General features: G+C 40.5%; 2 protein-coding genes across 4 annotated transcripts in view; one reads left to right on the top strand and one right to left on the bottom strand.

Moving 5' to 3' along the window:
- Nucleotides 1-374: 374 nt before the first annotated feature.
- On the bottom strand, nt 375-14,511 carry map3k14a (mitogen-activated protein kinase kinase kinase 14a). Of its 3 annotated transcripts, none has more exons than XM_073494591.1 (16): nt 14,435-14,511; nt 7,166-7,435; nt 6,999-7,077; nt 6,663-6,885; nt 5,976-6,365; nt 5,758-5,892; nt 5,538-5,667; nt 5,083-5,211; nt 3,099-3,203; nt 2,849-3,006; nt 2,594-2,744; nt 2,044-2,355; nt 1,850-1,959; nt 1,074-1,212; nt 893-993; nt 375-796 (listed from the first exon to the last, which is right to left on the bottom strand). In XM_073494591.1, exons 2-16 carry the CDS (start codon nt 7,419-7,421, stop codon nt 626-628), a joined length of 2,589 nt encoding a protein of 862 aa, XP_073350692.1. In that variant the 5' UTR covers nt 7,422-7,435; nt 14,435-14,511; the 3' UTR covers nt 375-625. The 3 variants fall into 3 exon arrangements, with proteins under 3 accessions (XP_073350692.1, XP_073350691.1, XP_073350693.1); XM_073494590.1 differs by lacking the exon at nt 14,435-14,511 and adding an exon at nt 9,579-9,705; XM_073494592.1 differs by lacking the exon at nt 14,435-14,511 and adding an exon at nt 9,366-9,444.
- Nucleotides 14,512-17,478: 2,967 nt separating this feature from the next.
- Nucleotides 17,479-25,521, top strand: part of gpatch8 (G patch domain containing 8) — a 29,858-nt gene continuing 21,815 nt past the window's right edge. Inside the window, 2 exon segments of the mRNA XM_073493842.1 lie at nt 17,479-17,578; nt 21,861-21,938. Coding sequence (XP_073349943.1) covers nt 17,534-17,578; nt 21,861-21,938 — 123 coding nt within the window. The 5' untranslated portion in view covers nt 17,479-17,533.

The raw sequence follows: 25,521 nt of genomic DNA, 5'->3' as shown, positions 1-25,521 counted from the left end.
GCAGAACTAAGGACAATGCATGTCAACATCAGCATGTTAGCATGAATATTGTGAGCATGTTGACATGCTAATGTAAGCATTTTCTTAATGGTATTGGAGGAAATCCTACTGTATAAAAATGGGATTTTAGGGAGGTGCGTTTTTATGCAAAGTTGTATTTTTTGGTGGGCGTGGTTTGAGTTTTAGGATGTTGTGCACACAATAGTGTCAAAACAACATTTATAACCCAGAAATGTCAATTTAGTCCAACTTAATGTTATTGAGAGACAAAATAAATCCCAGGTACAGTAACTAAAGTCATAGTCACTATGTGTGATTGTAAACTACTTAATCAATATGGTATTATGGATCAATAATGTATCACACACTCAGCGTAGCTTCATTAACCATTTAATGACTCAATGTAAACATGCAACAAGAAAAGGTGCAACATGTAAACATCACAGTGGTCAAAAGTTCAGACAGCAATAAGCACTTTAGAGACCAAAAGCAACACCGCAACAAAAAACTGTTGGCTAAAAGGCAGGTTCATCTGATTTCTTTTTACTCCTCATGAAAGCACAATTCAACAGAAGGCCACATGTAAAACAGTTAAGATGAGGCTGCGGCTGATGTGAGGAGAGAGCTATGGCCTCTGTCTCGTCTCCAGCACTCCGTCTCTGATCCTCCACCTCCAGGCGGGGTCGAAGTCTGGAGCAAGAACACAGCAGAGCTCCAGACCGGACTCCTGCACCTCGTCATCATGAGCAACATGCTGGCCCTGCTGGGTCTCCAAGGTGAAAACCCTTTCAGAGATCTAAAAAGGAGACACACGTAGGCATTAAACAAATGTTGTCTTTACAAACGTTGAAAGAGACTGACATGGAACATGTGTGAGGCTGCTAGCCCTCACCTGATCACTGATTCCAGTGGCGATGTGGCCAACCTTCACCCGGCGTGTCTCTCTGATGCGGATGCTCTTCCTGTTGAAGTCTCTGATGCAGACATCCACCCCTGGAGCAACATGATTTCACATTTTAAAAGCTGGTTCCACATTAGTTTAAAAGAAGAGAGATGCTGATGTTTGATCTCACCTTCAAAACAGCAGGGAGGTGGTATCTGTGTGTGACTCAGCAAATCCACACTGAAAAGCTGCACATCTGGCTGACTGTTGTAGGAGAAGACACCAGAGCTGAAGTCGTCTGCTGGGCTCATGGACCAGCGGCCAGAGTCCTGGAATATTGGGTTAAAAAGAGGAACACAAGCCAAACAGTGGGTCTGTTAATACTAATAGCCAAGGTGGATGCATACCAACAAAATTGTGTTTGAATGGAGTATTTGGACAACTTTTATAGAGAATTGTTAGGAATTGGAAAGGCTGCCATTTTCTCATCTTCTAATTTTCTCTGTCACTTCCCCATTCTCAAAGTTCATACGGTCACAATTCCAGCGAAACCATATCTGACTGCTAATCTATCTCCGGGCGTTCCTCAAGACAGTTACTTCCTGGACGCTGTCATTCATCATTTCTTGTCTTCAACGCTTACGCTTATTGGAGACGCTCCACATAGATGGAGTCTAACCTTAAAAAATATTGCCATACACTTCCAATTAATCTCTTCTTATTGCATTACTTTGAGGCACCTAAAGTGTGTGATTGCTACACGGCTTTAAAATTGGACTGTATGACGGTAAAACTTTTTTTTTGTTTAAGGAAATTCCACTACTTTGGATCTATGAGTAGCAGAAAAAAATGATGACTTGGGCCACAATTGATAACTCAGATCCTTATCTACTATTTATCAACCTCACTCTGACAGTTTTAGATTAGATTAAATTAGAAAAATGTATATTCTATTTTGTTTGTTACCTTTTTGTCCCACGGTTCCCAGTTGGTATACGGGTCACTGCTGAGACAAGACAACAGCTGCTCCTGCATCTCAGCCGAGTGAAGCTGGGACAGACTGCTCAGGTAGAAATCTACAAACAAGCAGGAAAACAATGAGAAGAGTTCCAATAGTTGACGCACACAAAAAATAAGCAGGAAACTGAGAGAAAACTCACCTCGCTCTAGTTTACGTAGCTCAAGTTCAGGCACTGTGGTGATCTTGTTGGCCCTCTTATGGTTCGGCTCAGAAATCAGCGTTTGTGGACAGAAAGGCGAGCCTCGCTTTGACTCAGCCTCCTTTTCTTCATCGTCATCACCCAGTTTCTTTGTCTTCCTCCCCACTGTGATCAGTTTCTCTACAGACTCTTGATGCTCCTCCTCATCCTCACAGTCAATGCTGCTATTGATGAGTTGGGAGTCAGGAGGTTTGTCAGCAAAATACAGGGGCTCGGTGTAGGGTCCCTTCACTGGGCTGGTGAGTCCTCCCACTGCGAGCAGACAAACATATAAAGTCTTTACACACCAAAAGAATCAATCTTAATCTCCAATTAAGGAGATTTTCTTACTGCAGTTTCTATGAACAGTTTATTTGCCCTCAGTTTTGCCTCTCAGGGTACATACAGACTTCTGATGTATTTAAGGAATGCCTGCAGACACTACTCTGGGCTGTAAAAAAGTAATACCATCAATATTTTCAGGTTTAAATATAATGTACGGTATAGTTACCTTCTTTCAGAGCTCTGTTGGCTTTTTCTTTGAGGTCAGATGCTGACGCTCTCTTGACTGGATCCTTCTGAAGTCCCGCCTTAATAACTTCAGCTGTGAGTGGGCTACAGTCAGGTGGGATCTCTCTCAGAGGCGGACGCTCGTTAGCGATCTGTGAATATCACAAACTCGGTCAAAGTCTGACTTGAATACTGTGAAGAGTGTACTGAACATCTGTACTGAAATAGCAAGGCGTAGTGTCACTGTTAACTTTACCTTCAGGTACAGTCTGCAGGTGTAGTATCTGGTCCAAGGTTGACACCCATTGAGCATGTGCAGTAACATACAGCAGCTGCTCCACACATCTGCTTTGGCTCCGCGGGGTTCCCCTTTAACAATTTCTGGGGCCATGTGGGTTTCTGAGCCCTTCAGATCTGTATTGAATTACATAGAGAGGACAACTAATTAAGATAAGGAAGTGGATAAATTACTCATCTTCTTAAGTGAAAAGTTTTGCAGTATTTACCTTTGGACCCACTCAGACTCTGTCCCTGATTGTCAAGTCTCTCTGCGTGTCCGAAGTCACACAGGAAGGTGTCTCTACCGTCCTCCGACAGCAACACGTTGTCAGCTGAGTGAAACAAGCACAGTCAGTAATCCGCTGCATTAATCTTGGCACTGCTCAGTGAACTCAATGGCACTTTGTTGGTTTCCATGACTTGTGTAGTTCAGTTTTTGGATGACATAATTAGAAACAGGGCAGCTGCACAGACAGAACACAGACAAATGGGGCAGAATAAGAGGAATATGTGAGGTCACTGAGGGACAGCTGCTATAGAAAACACTTTAATGTGGAATGAATGTGGAGTCTGGTTACAAACAGGCAGCAGATAAAGCGATTTGGTGTTACTGCCTTGCTTTTCTGGAGGCATTACAGACACCAGGTGGCGCCTGAGCTGCAAGAGGACAATAAAGCTGTTTGTCCGTCCTCCAGCTTAAGTCTTGTTTTTTTTCTCACCCTTTGTTCCCTTTCTGTTTTTCTCTTTTCTTCTTTTCTGTACTTGTTTCCACTTTATTTTCATCTTCTGCTTTCTGTCTTTACGTCTCTGTCTGTACTTCTCTCTCTGACTACTTCCTGCTCCCCGTCCGTCCCATCCCCCCCTCTCTGTTTCGTTCTTCCTTTTCTTTCGAGCTCTCCTGATTCTGTGCACATGCGCCATTTCTAAAGAGCGGCGGTGAGTCACACTGTGGGAAATTCCCAGCCCTTCTCTGTGGTAGTCTGGTTTCACAACACAGGTGCTGAGGATCAGATCAAGACTGTATCTATGACACTTGTGTTCCACACAACAGCTGCACAAAGTCCTCTGATGAGAACTAATTAGAAATCTGACTTACTCTCTCTCTGTGTTTTTGTTTTCCACTAGGTATGACAACAAGTAAAAGTCGAGCTGACACATCCAGTTTTACTGATATTACTGTTGTGCCACTTTGATCTGAACAATTCTATCGAAATTCATCTTGAAAGTGTTGTTAGGGGCCAATGCCAATATCTGATGTCTGCGTTTTCGTGTGATAACTAACCCTAACCCACTGCAGTTACTTTTTTTAGTCCAAACATTTACATTCATATTTTAGATCGTTCGTCATCCTAGAGGTAGTGGACTGTATCAAACAAAAATTGACATGACGTACAAGTGGGAATATCTGCACATGACGATGAAGAGATGAACATTTTGTTCTCACCCACGTGTTTAAAGGGCTTCTTGCTTTGCTTTTGCTGTAGAGCTGCAACAAGTAATCGATTACTAGTCACCGATTAATTTGATTACCAACTATTTTGATCAGTTAATTTGTTTTTTTTGGTTGTTGTTTTTTTGTTATTTATTCCCTCATTCGAGCTTTGTAAATGTGAATATGTTCTGGTTTGTTTACTTATTTGCTGCTTTATTTTCTTGGATAAATTAATGATGATGGCTCATTTGAGGTTAAACCTAGTGTGTTCAGCACCAATTTAAATATAAATACCCCAGTATGTCTTTTTATGCTTGTATGTCTTCATAAATAAATGAAGATATGATGAAAATATAAATTGTAGTCATGACTTTAGTTAACACTTCAATTTAGTTTTTAATCAGTAGTTTTGTGGCTACACATTCAAGAAATCAAATGAGCTTTCTTCGTGTCATCGTCATTCACATTTTGGCTTCTTAACATAACTTCTGTTTTCTGTAGTAAAATATTTTTTATGTATGGGCTCCCCCTTTTTTTGCCTTTATTTAGTGAAGTGAGACCTAACAAGTGAGACACAACTAGGCATATTAGGATAAGCTCATTATGGGAGGACAAACAACATTGAATACAGAGAGGGGCATCAGAAAAACATAAAAAAAAGTACTGGGATGTTGGCACTGTATGTTGGAGAATTTTTGTGGCAGTCTGTGTGGAGTTCCTGTGTGTGAATTTGTGTGTGTTGGGAAACAATAAGGGAGAAAAAAATGTGTTTAACCTACCTTTAATGTCTAGATGCGCCACTTTTTTCTTCACTAAGTACTCCAGCGCTGCTAAGACTTGCGAATGGTAGTGGAGACTTAGGTCCTCTGGCAGCCGTCCACGCTCTGCTATCAGCTGGCCCAGAGAGCCTGAAATAAAAGATAAGGTCAGATCAGGATAAAGACTGTATCTTGATGACATTCATACCTTTAATTATGGCCTGGAATTTGATGACAAAGACAAACTATGAGATATGTAATTATGTTTATCAGGCAGGCATTGCCACCTGTAATTTGGAGGTCAACAGTCATTTCTGGCATCCTAACCACCCACTTCCACATCTTGACACTAACTGCATCCATATTTCTGTAGTTCATTATCCTCAGGTTGCACCTACTGTGCATGTGTTGTGCACTTAATTCACCGCACTTCACTCAAAAGTTTCCAAGCACAGTCAGAAGTGAGGCTTGTTTACCAGATTTGTGGTCCATGAAGAGGACAACGTTAGGCCCCTCTCTGACCACTCCAAAGAGTTCCACCACACGAGGAGATCTGAGGGTACTCCACGCACCCACCTCCTCACTGCTGAACCTCTTCAGGGCAATCTGTGAGGACGGAAAAAAACAGTGAGCAATCAGAGCACACTTTGAAACCAGGCAGTGGAAAAAAACAGAGAGCGATATGCTCTGCCTTACCTTTTTGACAGCAAATTTGAAGCCTGTGTTGACATCTTGAGCAATGTGTACTTCGCCATAGGAGCCTTCCTTGAGAAACTCTTCGAGGACATACTCCCTCCCTTCCTTGTACTCGGAGTCCACAAGTTGGAATTTCTGAACAAGAGAGACCAGTTAGTTAAGCAGAACCACATTTAAACCAAGACGGAAGACAGGAAGTAGACTAAAGCACAACGTACATCATTGAAGTAGAATAATCCCTCGTTGGGGACAAAATCAGACTCTGAGAGCTCCTCTTCCTCTTCTCTGACATCCCTCTCCACATCTTTGAAAAAGGGCCCTGCGTAGCACGGGTCCCCTTGACTGACGCTACCCCTGAGACCAGCGAGGGCCAGCGAACAGTTTCTCAGACTACTGAGGCTGTCTGAGTCGCTGACCTGCTGATAGGAGTAGACACTGGAGTGGGGGTCGCAGACGGGGTCCCTCCAGGGCAGAGGAGAGCAGCTGGAGCCTGTGTTGTAGATCGGTCGGCTGTAGAGAGAAGGCCCTCTGTCCCGCTCTTCTGAGCTTTCAATGCTGCTACAGCATGAAGTGCTGAGGTTGCTTCTCCCTCCAAGAGACGACTCCACCTACAGGAGACAAGCAAAAACCATCAGACTACATTTTGTTTACATTCTCAGGTGTGTTTGCTCAGTGGCTGAACGTTCAAGGCCATGAGGGGCAGCTTTGTCTAAATGTAGTGAATCACTTCCACAACACAGGAAAGCTAATGTTTGCATGGGCAAGTCAAGAGGTCGAGCCTCCGGCTGCCAAAGTATGTGGCAATCCATCCTTAGAGATGATTCACAAGGAGTTCACAAGGTACTTTTGACAGCTTTTGTATATTCAAAAGTCAATGAGATGTGAAGAACAATGAGAGTTCATACCAGGATCTGAACCAGAGAACTTCCACTCTCCTGTTCAGGGACTCCAGAAGGCATCCGATGTCTCTGTCGCTGCTTCTCCTTCTTGTTCTCCTGTTTTTTCTTCCCCTTGCGCTTCTGTTTCTTCCTGGTCTTCTTTCTTGGAGTGAGCTGAGCTGATGAGCTGCTCGGCTCCTGGATGGAGGCTGTGGTCGGGCACGCCACGTTGTTTTGTTCTGAGGAAAGACTGACACAGAAGTATGGCAACGATGTAAATTCCAGATATGACATTAAACATATAGTAAGCCTCTCTAAATGTAAATAACGTGTGAAACGCAGAAACAATATTGCATTTCATACCTGGTGAGGCAGTTAGGGTAGGGTACAAAGGAAGGCTTCACATCGGATGGACTAAACTTTTGTAAGTCCTGGGTTTCACCTGAGGAGACAGTGTAAATGTTAAATTCTCTGTCGACACACTTTTATTTGATTTAGTGTAAAAGAAAATATCAAAAAGACATATTTACATTCTTGGGCAATGACTGATGAGGTCTTTGGTGGCATTTCTCCCACTTGCTCTGCAGTCCCATGTGTCATGTACTTCATCATTGTAGGGTTGTAGGAACAGGCTATGTAGCCCATTTTGCTGTCCTTGCCCTCCTCTTCCTCCTCCTCCGTCTCCTGGTCCGCAGCCGAGCAGGATGGCAATGACCCCTTCAGCTCGGCCTTGGAGGAGCCGGAGAAGGGTAATGTTGAGTTAAAAATCCTTTGCCGCACCGCCATTTCATCTGCTGGATCTGGGGAGAGAGGGAACATCGTAAGCAACTGATTTCTCTACAGTGGCACAACATTAATGTCAAATAAGTAGAGTCTGACCAATATACACACATTTTTTTGCAATGATCCCTAAAATGTGGTTATCAAACACTGACAAAGATGTGTAACGAAGGCAGGATATTTTACAATTGTCTAAAATGACTGGTGGACTGAAAAGGTAAACGTCACTGGGAATGTTATTTAATTACTCCAGGCATCTTTTTCTGCATTATAATCTAATTTTTATATTGGCGCAAAACGGACAACATTTACTCCGATACCTATTTATCTGTGAAAGGCCATTATTATCAGCCAACTGATGTACTGGTTAGGCTCTACAAACAAGTCATATCTGTAATAATATCTAATCATATACCCCTGAGCCTCTATGTGGCTATTTTATGAAATCTTGGTGTCATTTTTCGGGAAACCCATAAACTGATCAAATATTTTCTTTGGGTATTGGAGTTAACTGACGATACCGTGTTTCAGTTTATAAGGGGGCTGCAATTACTCTGCCGACTCTCAATTAAAGGTGGGGAAGGTGATTCTGGAGAAAGATAGTTGATTGTTGAGTGTCATTGCCTGGCAAATGACTTAACACCTTTAATCGTTTTGTCTATAAAATGCCCACAGCCAAAGTGGGACATTAAAAAAACATCTTTGAATGTTATGTACTGACTGATGGCTGGTCAAAACATAAGATTCAAAGATGGTTTTTTAATATTCAGCTGACTAATATATGGCAAGAAATCCATCAAATCCTTGAGAAGAGGGAACTGGTAAATGTTAAATGCTCTTTCAATTAATCATATTAAAACTGATTAAGTCAAACTCCAACATGGTGTTACTGCATCATGTCTATACAGTAAATCGCATGGCTCATCAATACTAGTGACTGACCTTTAGAAATGTTAAGTTTTTGCTTGCTTCCCCATAATGTAACAAAGGACTTTTTACTATCTGCTAATGTGTGGGTGATGGTTCCTATAAAGAGAAAAACCTGACAGTGACTGACAAACACATTTATTTGTTATATTTTGTTTTATATTATATTTTCACATTTAAACCAACTTTTACTTATGTGATTTCCATTTTATTCTTAGGTTAGTTGTTTGTTTTGTTCCTTTCGTTATTTGCAGGATCACCAGTTGTAATCAAGTAAAGCAGAAGTAGAACTCGTGTCAAACCTTTACCACAGAAATATGCACACACCTAAACGCAACAATGACAGGCTTTGTACTGTGATTATGTACAAAATAATCTGCTTCTTTAAAGCTTGTTTAACATATTTGACTTTGTCAAGTGAGTTCAGGATCATGAGGATCACTTGATCTGAAACAAAGTGAAACTCTGAAAGTTTGCGGTGGGCAGATGAGACAGGAAACTCAACCCTGGCCTTGTTTTGGCAGTTGCAACTGTGTCGTTAAAAGCAAGAACTCTGTTTCACTCAGAGGAAGTCAACTACGGCGCATTAGGCATGGCCGGGCTGAATTTCCAATAAAGATTAGCGTGATTGACTGCCGATGGCTTGGAGGTTATGATCTTCAAAACATGTATGACTGTAAAATCAGCACGCTCAGACTTACTCCTTTCATCTCAGCACTGATTCTTTGCATTAAAAACAGTTTTAAAAGCACAAGGGGAGAACTGGGTACTACAGTTGCAGCATGTTGCATCAGTGTGCCCTTTACAGTTAACAGCAGCTTCTTTCTGTCACTTAGCTTTCGACTCTTTCTGCACATATACATATAGACATTCTTGACAGAGGTCTTTTAAAACAAACGCACAGCTGCCAAAACATTTGCCCAGTAATTTTTTGCATATTCTTGCTCCTTAACACAAGTAATACTTAAGAAATACTGACATCAAACTTGAATGAAAGCTGTTTAAGTTTAGTAACGTCTTTACCTTGTGTGCCGACTTCATGCACTGCAACACTTTCTAGAACAAAGCAACTGTCACTTCCTTCTTAAGACGCTGCACCGGTGCTCTGAGAGCACGGCGCAACACCACACCCCAATGAATTTACGTGGAAAGGAAATAGTGAAAAACCCACTGCAATAAACACAACCACAAAAACAACTCTGTGTGTGCGAGAGGCTGAGGGGCGTGTAGACGTACCGACAGATGCCAGTCTGAGCTGCTCTCTCTCCCGTGTATCCGCTCTGAACAACCTGACATCTACATTAGTAAAACTAGGTGCTGTGTTTGTCTGCCTCGTCCTTCATGTTCTGATTCTCGGTAAAGTCTCAGCTCAGGCTCTTCGCTCTCTGCTCTGCTTGTTGCTGGCTCTCAGCCAACCGGGGGAGGAGCTGGCTGACAATGACTTATGGGAAATGAATCTCCACTTCCCCATACGCACCCCCCTCCCTCCTCTCCCTCCAACAGGGCTGGCTAACTTGCTCTTCCCTCTGACTAGATTAAAGGATAACATGTTTGGCTATGCTTTTGATGATCAACCATGAACTATGGACTGACAAAAGCAGAACATGAGCTCTCTGTGGACTGTCGAGATATACCCAAGTAGAATTAATAGTCTCATCGAATCATAACCGCTTCAAAGTCAAATTAAAACCAGAACGTTGAGGAATAGATGTTTGCTAATAAAGTCAAAAACACCACAGAACAGTCACATTTCTGTGTGCATGATGTCATTGATGTCAGAGTTTGACCTTTACACACACAACCACAATACTTCATAAAATGTAAAGAGTTTTGTGACCTTTCATGTGCTCTGATGAACAAACCCTGTAGCAGCTGATATATATATAAGTCACATGTCATGTCATCCGTCCACACACTCTTCACATCAACAACAACAGAGTTTTCTTTCGTCTGTTAAAAAGTGACAGTTTGCTATCTGACAGTATGACGGCCGTACGGAAAATATTAGCCACCGAGAGAATTTGGAGAAAATGCATGAGCTGTCACTTTAAATGTGAGGTGTCCTCTTCTATCTGAAATTATCTCACTTGCTTTTCTTTTCAGCGGCAAAACAACTTACTCATTTATAAACCAAGACAGAACACAGGAAATTCAGAATACCACTTGAGAGGCTCCGCCATAAACCATGAAAAAAAAAAAAAAAAAGCTAAAGTGCAAGTTGCTTATTGCCTCATGAGTATAAATGTTTAGTTAGCTGTCATGACAACAATATCTAAGAAAAACTGTTTAGGATCGGGATTGTGGACATTGTCATAAGCAGTTAGGGTTTAATTTGGGATATTCTTTAGCCTCTGACTAATTCAAAACTTCTAACTTCTGAAATTTGTTTAGTAAAGTTTCACAGAGCAAAACTTTGGCACACCTGTGGATCAACAGGTGCATAGGAGAAGACTGAGGGTTGACAAAATTGAGACAGAAAACTCCCACACACTGTCATCTTCACTTGCAGTCAGGAAAACACTTCATCAGGTTAATAACCCGATGAAGGTCCGTGTATCAAAAAGTTGTTGTAAAGTTTTTCCTCATTGCAAGTTAAGATGGCAGAAAAGTCTGAAAATGCTATGTTTCATACAATTCTATTTCTAACAGGAGTGATTCAATTTAAATGAACAAGACAAGGAGAGTGAGTATTAACAGCACAAATCAACATGGCTAAACACAGGAATGAAAAGATGTCATATCTTTAACTTCATCAAAAGATACAGCACATTAAACATTAAAGATAATTCCATTAGGGAGGCAACAAACGATTGTATTCATTATTTATTATTCTCTCAGTTACAGACCTGAAAAGATTAGCCAGTAAACACAAAATTAATATGAAACTATTTTGATAGTCACTTAATCATTTAATGTTTTTATCCAGTCAGGTCGATCACTGATTACTGATTGCTGGAAGCAGTATTGGCCGATGCCAATCACCAATCAAAAGGATGTTTCTTAACTTTGTTGTCAACTATAGTTATTAAAGACACCATTTAAGTGTGGAGAAAATAAATAATTACTTTTTTTTATTAAAAAGTATAAAGAAAAATAAATAGGACAGTATTTAGGAAAGATTTTGTCTCAGTCTCAGTCTCTGTGCCCTTAAGCTACTACTTCAGTCTCGAGCCCTGCAGTATGCTTTAGCATTTTAGCAGCGCATAGACAACCTGTCTTATGTGTTTATCTGATCGGCCTTTATGGGGACAACCAATCAAACTAGGTGTAACGAAAAATTGCCAGTCACAATCAGTCGCCATAGCTGATCAATCAGAGCACCCTTAGTCTCAGTTTTCTGTGTCAATAAACTGAACATATTTGGGTTTTGTTCTGTTGTTTGGACAAAACAAAACAGTTTTAAGATGCTACCTTAAGCCATGGGAAATTGTGAAGAGCATTTTTAGTCATTTTCGGCCACTCTAAGGTAGAGACTGAGCAATTAATTTAAGCAATTAAGTGATTTATTAATTAATTGTTTCAGTTCTAAATGCAATGCAATGCAACCTTTAACCACTGCCTTCAAATCCACAGCCAAGCTAAACCCACAGCTCTCTCTCTCTCAGTGTCAACAGGAACTGAACACATGAGATTCAAAGAGATAGGAGTTATTACGGGCTGTTGCACTGGATTACATCAGACTGCACAGGTAATAAGCTTGTACACAAGAACTTGCAGCGTAAATTTGAAGTGGTACAATCTACTTTTGCAGAGAAATCCTGAGCTTAACTGCACATACTGCAGTCAGTGGCTATATTGAGCCGACTTCTGCTGTACACCCACACAGATTAATGAAATTCCAAAGCCTTTAGTAAGGACAGTGAAAAGGGACTCAACCTGAAGTCTCCCACGGATACACACACACACACACCACGCACACACACACATCCAAGCATTCCTTAAGGAACGCTGCTTCTTAGGAAAATGTCTCAGTGCTGGACTAACACATGTCCAGAGCCGTTAAGAAACCATATGCAGGATGTGACTACAAGTTGTACTCACACTGTTCAGTCACTCCTCTGTGTCTCTTCTAACTTCCCTTTTTCCCCTTCCCTTTTAAATAACAAAAACATAGGTTACTAAATTGCAAAACACAGCAATTTTGTGGAGCCCTCCATTTTCTGTAAATTTTCATTCAACTGATGATGTTTCCATATCTTAGTCAATATGACCACAGTTTTATTAATGTTGTTTATGCTTAATTTTTAGTTTTTTATCATTATAAAGTGAATACCTTTGGGATCACCTTGAACTTTTGGAAATTTAATGGACATTTTTTGGGCAGTTTATAGATAAAAAGATGAATTGATTAATCTAGAAAATAACAGTGATACAACACTACATATTGTTGCATAAGTGCCATCTTTTCCTGGTTTTTAAAGGCTGCTTTGCAGGAAAGGGATGTAATTTTCCTACTAAATACTTGCCTTTACCCAATTAGTGATTATATCCACATTACTGATGATTATTTATCAAAAATCTCATTGTGTTAATATTTTGGCAAAGTACCAATAGCCGATCCTACAGTATTGATGAGATATCAATATCAAGGTATTATGATATTTGATTTTGTCGCCCAGTCCTGGCATTTATGAAGTGCTTCTGAGGAGATTAGTTATATACTGTGTATTGCCACGATAGCCTAAAAATATCATGTTATTATTATGAGGCCATTTCGCTCAGACCTATAATCTGCTGCATGAGAAGAGTCATTGGTTGCACGGCCGGATATTCTGGCAAATGGCATTTTTTACACACAGAAAAAGTTCAAAAACACTTAAACTGAACACGTGGACTGGAAATGGTGAAATTCAAAGCAGAAGCACTGCAGTATAATCCAAGTCAAGCATGTATAACTGGAAATCTGGCATGCATTTTATGTATTTTATGCTATATCAAACTATACTGTAGTCTAATATAGTTATGTAGCGATCTCCTCTGTGATGTAGAAGTGTACAAGTGTGGTGCCCTACAACTGTTTGTAGTGAACAGATTTCATACAATGTACTTAATTCTCTGCACTTTCTTCCTTATTTGCACAGGAGAGGAGAAAGGACATTTGCACTGACAGGACACCATAGGTTTCTCATTCGTCGATGGACCCAGGCCAGTGCTGTTTAGCTCTAAATGCAGGCCAGGAGTGTGACTCTGGGCCAAGAATGATCCGGCTTGCATTTGTACAGTGTGTGAGAAACAGCAGAACTTGGACTCAACATATAGTACCTGTCAAGGGTGATTAATGCTAACAAAGAAATGTGGTAGAAATGAGCTGATGACGGCTTAATGTTTATTAGATCAATCAGCCAACATTAGGGCTTATGCTATGAAGTATGTCAATACTGGACAACATGAAATGAACATAATAGCTACTCTTATGGAGGCTCCTTAGTACAGTTATAATAAGTCTACTTTAAATGGATAAATCACACATTTTTCTTGCTTTTTATCTGCATTGAATGTACTACTTGTATTCACTTGTGTGCTTCTTATATGATCTTCTGAGTATTTCTTTTTTTTTTTCTTCTTAAAGTGATGTAAATTGGTCCTGTTATAGGACGTATATTACAAGCAGATGTACCCAACAGCAGTCAATAGCAGTGGATAAAGTACGAGCTGGAGAACAACAGTTGTTGTAATCATCCACATCTGGCTCATGCAGGCGTATGTGCGGTTTTGAAAAAGTTTGGTGACCTGTACAGCCAAAGTTACAGTAACGACAGCGTATTACTCTGCCCTGTTTGGATTATTCTAACCTTTGTCACAAACTTGGCCATTTATACCCATTAAAGTTGAGCTTATACTTCCCGCTAGCTTTGTTATTTGAGGGTCTGTACGCGCAATAATAACTTCCTTCTAGCCACATTCACCGACATTTCACATTTAGCTAAAAAATCAGACCGACGTGTTTCTGCTTTGCGTTGAGATGTTGAACTTTTGGAGTACAAAACCGTCGTCTTTAAAGAGAGGAGAAGAGGCTGAGGGTGGTCTGAAAACGGTGTCACTAGTTAAACAATGTAATTTATTGATAATTATAGAGGAGAGTCTGAACTTACCCAGCTTCCAATTAGTAGGCGTCGGCCGATCGCGATGAGATCGCCGTCTAAGTAGCTAACTTCCGGTTGTTCATTTCAAAAGCAAATGTTGTGTTCACTTATTTTACAGTAATTATATTCAAAATTCGCTGATACAAAAGGGGCTTGGCACTTTTTTCATTATTCACTGGTTGTTTTGATTGTATTTCTTACTGCTGCTTGCGCTCTAGTGGTATTTTTGCATTTTTTATAACCTGTTGTAAGTGACTGTTATGCTTTTAATTTGAAGCTGACATGTGTGCACTTCCTGTATGCGCCTGTTTTGAGATTAGTTCCTGAAAAAGCAGAGGAGGAAATGGTGATGTGTTGTGTACACTCAGAGGACTTTTCAAGCAACAGCACTGTAATATATGGCATAAAATATCCGTTTCAATGTAGAGCCAAGTGTTTATTACTTGTTCTTGTTTATTTCTTACTTTTTTCTTGGTGTCTATTCAATGCCACCTTCCTGTTTACCTTGATGTGTTCAGGTGTTGTTGGCTCCCCTGTACTTCCTTACTACCAATAAGGCTAGACAGTCCCAAAAGTTTGATCAAGCTGTGAAGATAATATAATTTTTGTATGCACATTGTGTAGTAATATGCCTTTTTTTATTGGGGTTATTTGTATTAACCAAGATTCACCACAAGATGGAGTCATAAGCATTTCTGCTTCACTACAAGCATCAGTATTATTATAATACTATTATTTACATGTAACTTTATAGGCTGCAAAATGTGCAATCTAAGATGATTATACTGGTATAAAATGCAATAAAAAGACGAAGTATGGGTGTCTTTCATACTAGTTATATGTTGAGATTTGCAGTGGTCCTCATATCCATGTGATTTTGAAATGTTAAGGTGTGGGACAATAACATGTAGCATGCCCATTCACTCCTGTACAAATTTTAATGAATGCTTATTATGTTCCCATTATCAGTATAAAGGGAGTTATTCCAAAAATATAAAGGATCTGTCCAAAATTTGAACAAAAAACAAAGAACACAGCAAACTTGCCTACGACAGTGTCCATGGTTTTAAACTGCTTTTGTTCAGTTAGTCCATCAGTTTTGACAACACAGTTGCGTAAACACTGGATATATATAGATCTATGTTTCTTACATCAATCTGGACATACTGTAGCCATTCAAACACCAGCATCCAGAATTGTGCCGAAGGTCTGTGTCATGCGTCAGCTGAGGCCAAAAAAGATATTGATGATCTGCTAATTTCCCCTTTTTAATACCAAGTAAAATCCCTGGATATCTTCTTCTCGTGACTCACCACACATGTGTGAACAAAAGCCAAGAGACTCTTGGAGCAAACAATGGAAGTATTTAGTTTAAACAAAACAAGCAGATGAGTGGATCTCACTCTGCAATTTTCTCCAGACAAGTATTTGTTTGGAGCAGAAAATACGAAAACAGGAAATCTGAGCTTTTTTTCTCGTCTGCAGATTGAAATGACTCTTTCAGGCAAAGCAGTCAACATTGTGAGCAGATGACATAAATATGGAATATGGTAAACAACAGGTTCTCCTCTTATTACTTTTCTTAAACAACAAGGATAGACTGTCGGGGCAGATACCATAAAAGGCAACATTTTGTCTCCTACACTTACAATCATGCTGTGTGGAAATGTTATGCATAGTTTGAAGATGACCATGGGGACATAAACAACATATAGGTCTATTTATAGATCTCCATCAGATTCTAATGGGATTAATTTGTTCATAGTCATACCATCACAGCCTATGGACTGGCCTCAGACACCCAACTGGTATCATAGTTACCTTTAACTCCATGGCTGGATTGTCCTGGTCCCTTTTCTGACTCCCCACTTTCCACCCACTGTGGATTATATGTATTCTGTCAAGTACCCTTTAAGTAAACAACAGACATGAGCTTCATCATGTGATCAGAGACACGGAGACCAACATATATCAAAAACAACATTTACTATTATACATGATGCTTTCAAGAAATAATATCAAATACATAAAACATTTTTTTTGAATAATAGGTGACCTGTCTTCCAGGTTTTTGGTGCACCAGTTTGTCCTAATGTGAGCAAATAATAGAGATACAGAGATTGATTTTCTTTTTTTGGATAAACTAACTGATAATTTCCCACTTTTATATTTTAAAAAGAAGTTCCTAACCTGAAGTTAAAGCAAACCTGCGGGTAAGAAAGGCTAAGTAAAGACAGATAATAGTCCACAGATCTGATCAGATTTGTTGTGCTAAAACTCCTAGACGCTTCCTTTCTCTCTGAACATTTGTGGAAATTGTGTTGCCCTCCTCTGAAACTGCTGAAAACGTCCACACTGTTGATGACATGTTTGGCTCTCTAGTCTACACTGCACGGCTCTTTGACATCAGGAGCGCAATAACAGCATGTTGAGCTTCTTGTTCTTTTTCTCCTGCTTCTTCTCTGAAAAAACAGTTTTTTGCATACCACAACTTACTGTATCTCATATGATCCCTTCCATTTATCGGCTATTCTTCCACCAATACCATTAAACAGTATATTGAACTGATAATTTATCGGTATGATATACAATTAATAATCTTGAGCAATGTTGTGTAAATGATAAATATCTAATAATAAATTATATTTGAAACATGACCCCTCTACAAGACAACCACACAATTACTTAATAATGCACTTTATTGGTGCAAATCTCCAAACATACTTGAAATTAACTGACTCCCAGTGAAATAGGTAAACTGGGGGCCCATTGGGAGTCTGGGGCTCCTGGGTCAGCTGCCCAGTCAGTGGGGTAATCCAGCTTTGTTTACACCCATTACTGTAAACAAACCTTTGTGTAAAGCTAAATATATAAATAAATATATATATATATATATATAAAGAATGCATGCAAATACACAATAATCATCGCAGTATTAAAGCGGCTTCAATAAATTCCCATCGGTAAGAGTGTTTCATCCTGCTGGATGTTGTTGTGAAAGGTCAGTTCACACACAGCGTATCTGCGGAGTGCACATCGCCCCTCCAGCGCGCTGCTGTCGGACACAGACGGAGCGAGCACAGAAGCTGCTGCTGCTGCGTTCAGAAAATGGCCGACAGATTTTCTAGGTTCAACGAAGAGCGTGATTTCCAGGTAATGCATGTCAGACGATTGACACTTTGCAGACATTTTAGCACGTCTGGATGTTTAGGCGCACGAAGACGGAACGAAACGCGACGGACGGCTGATAATTACTTAAAAACGGCGCCGTGCATTTCGGTCTACATGACGCCTGCTAGCACTGCAAGCTAGCTAAGCTACCGCTAGTGGATCCGTCTAGTGCACTGCGGCTCTTTTGAATTTAACTTCCCCTACGTCTCAGGGTTTGGCTGCCTGCTATAGTTGACTCTGCACTGTAACACTATGCATACTACGTAACCGCCTTAACCATGCTACGATAAAATACATGTTAAAGTCCAACTAGCTTGTTAGTGACCTTGGGTAGACTGGTTATTTATCGACATATGCTAACGATGGGTAGCTAGCTAGCTAGCAGACAGCTAACTTGTACGCACGTTGGGCAATATTAGCGCTAGCAAGAAATGGCTGTATCATTTTGACACCTAGAGAACAACAACCGCAGCTAGTTAGCACGCTGAATTGACCTACTTCTTGTCAGCTATCTGTTGGTCCGATAATTTAATGACATTACGTGAAATTATCTCTCATATTAAATGCGCATGGGAAAGAAGTGTGGGGTGGATTTAAGATAAACAGGTGTCCTTGGCCACTCTTTTGCTGATATATTTCTAATTAAACTGCATTACTTGTGTGTTTTTTTGCTTTTGTTAAGGTGGCACCATTTCATTTTTGATTTTGTTTGTTTCTACGATGCGAGTGGAAACACATTCTTTGATGGAAAACAAAGTAGGATGAAAACACAAGGGGATTTGTTTTGATTTTCTTGTGTGAAGTATGTAATCAATTATAGCTACTAATAAATCCCTACTTCACATGAATAACATTATGTATATATGACATTTTCCAGGTTGAGTATTTGTATTATTACTTGACCTGAGCTGCTGAATTTCACAACCCATGTATGACTTGTTTGCTTTTCAGTTGTCTATCTGTGATCTAAGACCGCACCCAGTAAAAACCAAACATAGCATTACAGACGAGACTACAAACACTTCTTAATCCACATATGTAGTTTTTCATCAGTCATTCATCACTGGTATTTGTATTGAATCCCTTAGATGGCATTATAATCCCCCTGCTTCACCCAGCATCTTTCATACTGTGGTATCCCATCCGTTTTATTAAGCCACCGAACAGGTTTGTAATTCTTTGACATAAATGTCAATGGCCAATGTAACAACTTGTGAAACATCTTAAGTGTAACTAGGTGTCGTTCTGCTCCACATGTTAACGTGTTTTGCAGTATTTTTGAGTGGTTGTATCCAGTTCAACTAACCTCAAACTTGAGTCGAGAGTTTTTCGATTATATTGGAGGCTGTTTTGCCCAGTTATGCGTAGGAGTCATTATCTAAAAGTTTCTAAACCTTTACTCCAGGAATAATCTTTTCACACAACACGTTTAACTGTATAAACATATAGCCTGGACATTACTATGAATGTGAAGATCATTGCTGCACAGTAAAGATATTTTCATGCCCGTATGAAGCACATTGCAGCTTTTTCTCCTGTTTGTGACCTTGTGTGCTTTTTTTTTTCCTGGTGATTTGTGAAGGAAATGGAGAATTGCTGTATCAACAGTGATGTTCAGGGTCAGAGAAAGGGCTTGGTTAAATAATCTAAACATTGTGCTGACAGCATTTTGTTCCGTCATTTACGGCCCATTAAAAATATAGCAGTGTTTTTGAACAAGGACAACAGAGCCAGTGGGGATCTGGCTTGGTTTCAGGGCTGTTTGTTGTAGGAGCAGTCAGCTTTCTGTTGTAGGACTGATGTGGCGAAATAGGTGAATTGCCAGACAAGTATGACTTGAAACCTGCTACAAGTTTAAGCGTGTGTATAAGGAACAGTTTGTGAAACTGCTCATGTTTTTTCCTGTCTGCCCACTATGTTGGTGTCCAGTGGGAACTCAGTATTCTGCTATTTTGTCAGTGAGGTGAATTGCTGTGTGGTCTGAATGAGTCTGTTGAGAGCAGCTCTGGCTCAGCACAGTGGAGCACTGTGTGTGAGATCTGCTGAAGGCATTCATATGCGCAGTATTCAGAAAGTTTCTCTATGACTCCATGGACTGAAGCCTGCTGCCAAGCAACACAGCGCAGGAAACACCCACAGATGGTCTACCTCTATCTACAGTATAACCAGTCCAACAGCTCAGTCTGCTCCATTGATTTACATTGTTGTTGAAGCTTTAGCATGTGGCTAATCCTCAGTTGCAGAAACACGGCAGGCAATTTATGAATGTCCACAGAGCTGGCCTGCAGTAGCTCTCTCATTTCCTAATGTGGGGGGTGTGGAGCATCCATTTCACTGTCGTAGAACAAATGGAAATTTACTCTAATAATGTGCATCAGAGGACAAAGTGGAGATCATTGCTATACAGCAGTGCTGTGGTGTTTTTGTGTACCAGAGTCAGAGTGATGAGGAAGCAAGCAGCAGGGAATAATAGAAGTCATTGTGGTGGGAAGACGCTGTGCTGATGGCACATTAAGTGGTCTAAGCAGAGTGTCAGGTGGATGGAGGAGCGATGGGAGTGGGGGGTAGTAGTCATTGATTTGTTCATAAATAAGTCGTTTGCTCTTCCTCTGCATCTCCCCTTCTCATAATCCCCAGCTTCACTCATGCTGATGAGGGTCCTGTTTCATTGGAATTAATGACTGCCAGTGTGGCATCAAATCACCTCATTATTATGGACTGATTTGAGCAGTTGCTTATCGCTGCAAAACCAGATTCCCCTAGAGAGTGTGGAGGGTAAAGCCTCTTGCAAGGACCAGCCCATGTTTACATTGTCTTTTCACAGCAACATTGGCTGCACATCTGTAGCTGTAGTCTGAGGAATGTTTTCATTTATTCACCAATGTAATAAGTCTGCAATGATAGAAAGAGAAAGTAAATATACTGCGGTGCATGTTCCATGTTTTTCAAATAGATATGAAAAGAGGAAATAAAACCTGTGTGTATGTTGTATATTTTCTGTGTAGTAACATTAGATTTCGCTGTCTACACATGTCCTGTTGCTAGAAGCTGCAAGCAACTAGTAAATAATAAAATACTATGGACTATTTTCGGACCCTTTCAGTTTTCTGCTTGCTTGAAGGTCAGGAGGAAAACGGACTCACAAACATGACCTTCTTCTCTCCTCTGCTGCTAAAGAGAGGAAGCCATCTGTCTCAGAGCAGAAACTGCTCTATAAACACACTCCTTTTGGTTGGGGTACCAAGCCCATTACTCACTGTCAATCCCAACCAGGGCACAGACTCAAACATGAATATTCTACTCTTTATACGTTGCATAAGTAAAAGCTGTGCTTCAAATTCAGACAATAAATAACCTAAGGAGGAAGTCTTTGTTCACTGCTGTCACTGCTGGAAACAATGTACCAAGAAATAAAGAAACGGAAATCAAGTCAATCATGGCTGAATAAACTTGTAAATTTGATAGCTGTGATGTAAGATATAATGGGATGGGTTATGAGGGGATAATGGGTAACAAAGGGACTAGCACAGTCACATATACTGCATGATAGCATACCGGTTTTTCTCTGGTTCATGGAGCTTTGTCAGAACATATTTCACAAACAGTTTGGCTTATCAACATTGTCAGGAAGTGACTGAAAAATAGGAAGTACAAATGCCAAAGTGCACTGGACTGAGGCTTTCACTGCTAACAAGAAAGCTTGTATTGTAATGATTTTGGTCAGAATATGGCATAAAACACATGTCTAGGTAACGGATCTATTGGGCGACAAAACAACCTTTTTCATCATAGATGGTTCTTGCGAAGCATAATCAACCCAGCACTGGTTGAGTTACAGACCTGAGTTTGCTTCTTGATGATAATGCTCCTTTGTGCTGTGGGTAATAACTGCTGGAATGTTTTTCTTATCATATTATTAATATTATTCAGTGTGATTGACTATTATTCAGTGCGAATGACAGGCAGTAGGCGCACCTCCTTGCACAGTGCTGTCTCATTGTTTTGAAAACAAAAAGGAAAATACAGCCAGTGTCTTCATGTTTTAAATGACTTGTTTTCATGGAATCAACTTTCATAATGGATTTTTCCTCAGAAACACTAACTGCTACTGATTAGTGCTTCGAGTAATGATCATTTTTATCATATATTAATCTGCTAATTATTCAATCAATTGTTTGCTCTGTAAAATGTCAGAAAATGGTGAGACGTGTTCATTACACAGAAATACCTTTCTAAAATAAGCTTTAAAATGTGTGTCACTCAGGGTGGGAATCACTTTGACCAGTATGAAGAGGGCCAGTTGGAGCTGGAGCAGGCGTCCCTGGACAAGCCCATCGAATCGGTAAGGCTGCATCTATCATCCCGCACCATTGGACCAGCTGTGAGAGTGGATGATTGGTCCAGGGAGAAATAAGAACCACACCTTTTTTACTCCATCCATTCTGTCCATGTAGATACATCCAGTGTTTTCTTGAACACACTTTTTGCCACCTAACCTGTAGAGTCACTTGTCTCATGTCCATTAATACCCCTTAAGTCCCTCCCACTTCCCATGTCCTCTGCCTACTCCATTTCCTGTGTGACAGTTAAAATGATGATGTATATGCTAGATCTTCCTGTTTTATGTAGAGCTTACAGATAAACGTTGATTTTTTTGTATCAGTATCCCATTAGTCATTGTTAGTCATCTTAGCACTATGAGATGAGATGACTCTGAAAGCATGGGGTGGATAAAGCACTGCCACTAATGGCCGTTACATTTATATTGTAGTTGTTCATCCATTTTAAACTTATTCAGTACATATTCCATATTTGATAATGCCCAGTTTTTATTGTGGATACTGGATATATCTTTTCTGAGTGAGGTTTTTATAGAGAGCACTGCCGGTTAGATATATGTATGTGATCTTTTCAACCTGCCCCTGTTTTTTAAAATGTATTCACAAAGGAAATGACAGCCTTTTTTAAATAAGAAAAACAGAATAAATGAATGTTGCAGGGCAGACTTGGATATAAAACAGCCAAATTAGGTAGATTAGACAACCATATTATTTATCCTGTGCATTTGCAGTGGCTCATTTGTTAATTAAAAGTGTGCAGTGCTTATTCCACCCCATTTAGCAAGCAAGAGAGCGCACATTAGATGGTGTGAATGGCTACATTTGTGTTTGAGTGAGTGTGTTTCTATGTAGCTTTAGAATTTATGTGTTAGTGTATAGTGTTTGTGTCTATAGGACAGTTATCTTATTGTACACAACTTGGGGTGTTCGACATTTCTCTCCTGCAGCGAATTGGCCCCTATTAGCTAAGCAGCAATGACCCGGTTTGTATTTGCACGCTCTGCTTTCTTACTCCTATCTTTAGGGTCCTTGTAACGCTTCTCTGACTGTCTCTCTCTGTTTCACTACTGTCACACTCTACATCTATTCTCTCTCTACCTCTCTCGCTCCCTCCCTACTACACAGTGATTCGGTGTACAGTACCCTCTGTCATTCTGTGCTGGCATGGTGCTTGTGCAACTGGGACTGCATTTTTCGCTGAAGAGGCACATAGATAATAGCGCAGGCAGCTCTCTTCTTTCTGTCTTTCCCACTCCCTTCATCCCCCTCTTCTTGTCTCTGAAGCACTGTGGTGAGCAGGCCCAAACTCCCCTGCGTACACACAGTGTCGGGTCACCTCTCCTCCACATTATGGATGTGCTTTGTGAGCCAATCCTACAGGATCAGCAACCAGGTAGAGATCAAAAAAATGCTGTAGTTGTTGTTTTTCCAGCCTGTAACAAATGCACTGAGCATTGGTGTATAACAGAAAGGCATAACAGGCATCCTTAATCAGTTGTCAGCCATGGAAATGGTCACTAGTTAATTAATAAGTTGTATTTTCACATGACATCACATTTTGCAGCATAAGTACTTAATAAATTAAACAGTATAACAACCCAAATAATAGCTTGATAAGAAGAATTCGAAACATTACACATAAATTAGGTGAAACTAAACTAGAGCCTGACCGATAATCAATTTTTGGGGCCGATGTTGATACCGCTATTAGGGAGCACAAAATCCAATATCAATATTTGAGTCGATGTACACATTTTTTTGCAAGGATCTCTTGAATGTGGTTATCAGTGCACTGAGAATTTCATCATTAACAATTACCCCAAGCCTCATTTTTCTGCACTATAATCTCAAAAAAACAAAACAAAAAAAAAACGTTTCATATAATTTCATATCGACAAACATATACCCAGATACCGATGTATCTATGATAGGCCAGTATCAACCAACCCATATGTCGGTCAGGCTCTAGACTAAACATTCCTGGCACACTTAATCAATAAAGGGAGCTGTAGGCTGCAAATGAATGTTACCTGGCCCGTGTCTTAAGATTTAAGCAGCAGCAGCAGGAGAAAAACAGTTGTCGTATTCGTTGGAAAAAACATACATCACACTGTGTGTCGGAATCGAGTAAACCAAGAGCATTTAAATTCCTTAATTTTATAGATGTTAATGTATGACCTGCTTCCTCACAGGCACACAAACATCCCACGGTGTGTGTGGGTGGTGGAGGGGGAGAAAACAAAGGGAGAGAGGTGGCCTGCTCACCTGGCTTGAGTGGCTCTTTTTTGCTCCTGCGCTATTATTTTTGGAGGGGCGCTGAGGGCCGCGCTGCAGCATCACAAAGTTCTTCACACATCAGTGGCGCTGTCCTGTCACTTACTCGCTTATAATTATACTTGCACATCTGACATGTTCTCTTTGGAAATTGCATGCCCAAAGAAGAAGGTGGCAGACTTTTTTATCCACAGACAAGTAATCATGAAAGTGTTAAAGATGATTTTAGAGGATTTGGTGACACTTACATCAGGTACTTTTTCATAATCCAGATGACACAGTGCCTGTTCGAAATGTACCAACATATGAGCTAAATGCCTCACAGCATCAGGAGAAGCTTCAAAACTGATCTGAGACAGACATGATCACTTAGAAGGATAACTAAAATGTCACATTAGATGTTAAAACACATAGACTAACATGCAGTTTGTTGTTAGGCACACAGGTCTGTCCCTGCCTCCGCAGTGCAAACCTCTAAAGGTGGTACGATTTCTGGCAGTTGTCCACCAGTGTTACATCTCACTGAATGCTTCGGCCCAGCTGCTCGGAGCCCCTCCCCTGCCACTTATTGTGTGTGATCTATAGGCAGCTAGAGGTCTGTGGTACTTTATTGGGATCTTTTTTCTCTTTCTGTCTTCCCCTTTGGTCTTTGCTCTTTTTCTCTCTAACATTGTTTTTGCATTGCATGTGTTAACTTGGTAGCATTCAGTACTATTTTCTCTCAACACTCTGTCCTAATCACTACTACAGTTTTCCTCCCAGACTCATTTCCTCCCACGTCTCCTGCCCCCCCCCCTCCTCCAGTCCCTCCAAACTACCCTCCAACCTACCCTCCTCCCCTTACCTGACCCTGTCCCTGAGCGATATGCAGCGGGCAGCCTCAGAGCCACAGAAACCACACACACACACACACACTGGAAATCTAAGAAACACATGTTCACAGGCCACAGGAAGATTTATTGGTAAACAGTTTGTTGTGTATTTCCTTTTATCCAAGTTTTAGTAATTACTTATATTCTGTAATACAGATACTGGAGCCCAACAGGACTTGGGTTACATTAAGTGAAACGGCACAGAAAAGGGGATGTTTTAGGTATTAATGTATCAGCTGTTGTGTAGCCTTTTGCTTTAAAGCCAAACGTTGTTTGACACAGGTGTTTGACACTCTCAACTGTGTGACTTTTGTCACCTGTTCGGTGGCAAAGAGGAGCACAAGGAAAAGGTCAAACCCAGTCCTTTTTAAAAACCTGACCCACTTTTTTTACAACACTGCAACATGCTTTTTTTAGCACTGGTCTTAACTCGGTGAGC

The sequence above is a fragment of the Pagrus major genome, chromosome 23 (genome assembly GCF_040436345.1).
Source record: "Pagrus major chromosome 23, Pma_NU_1.0".
Classification (NCBI taxonomy): domain Eukaryota; kingdom Metazoa; phylum Chordata; class Actinopteri; order Spariformes; family Sparidae; genus Pagrus; species Pagrus major.
Note: the sequence above shows the minus strand (reverse complement) of the source record. Positions and strands in the feature narration are given on the sequence as shown.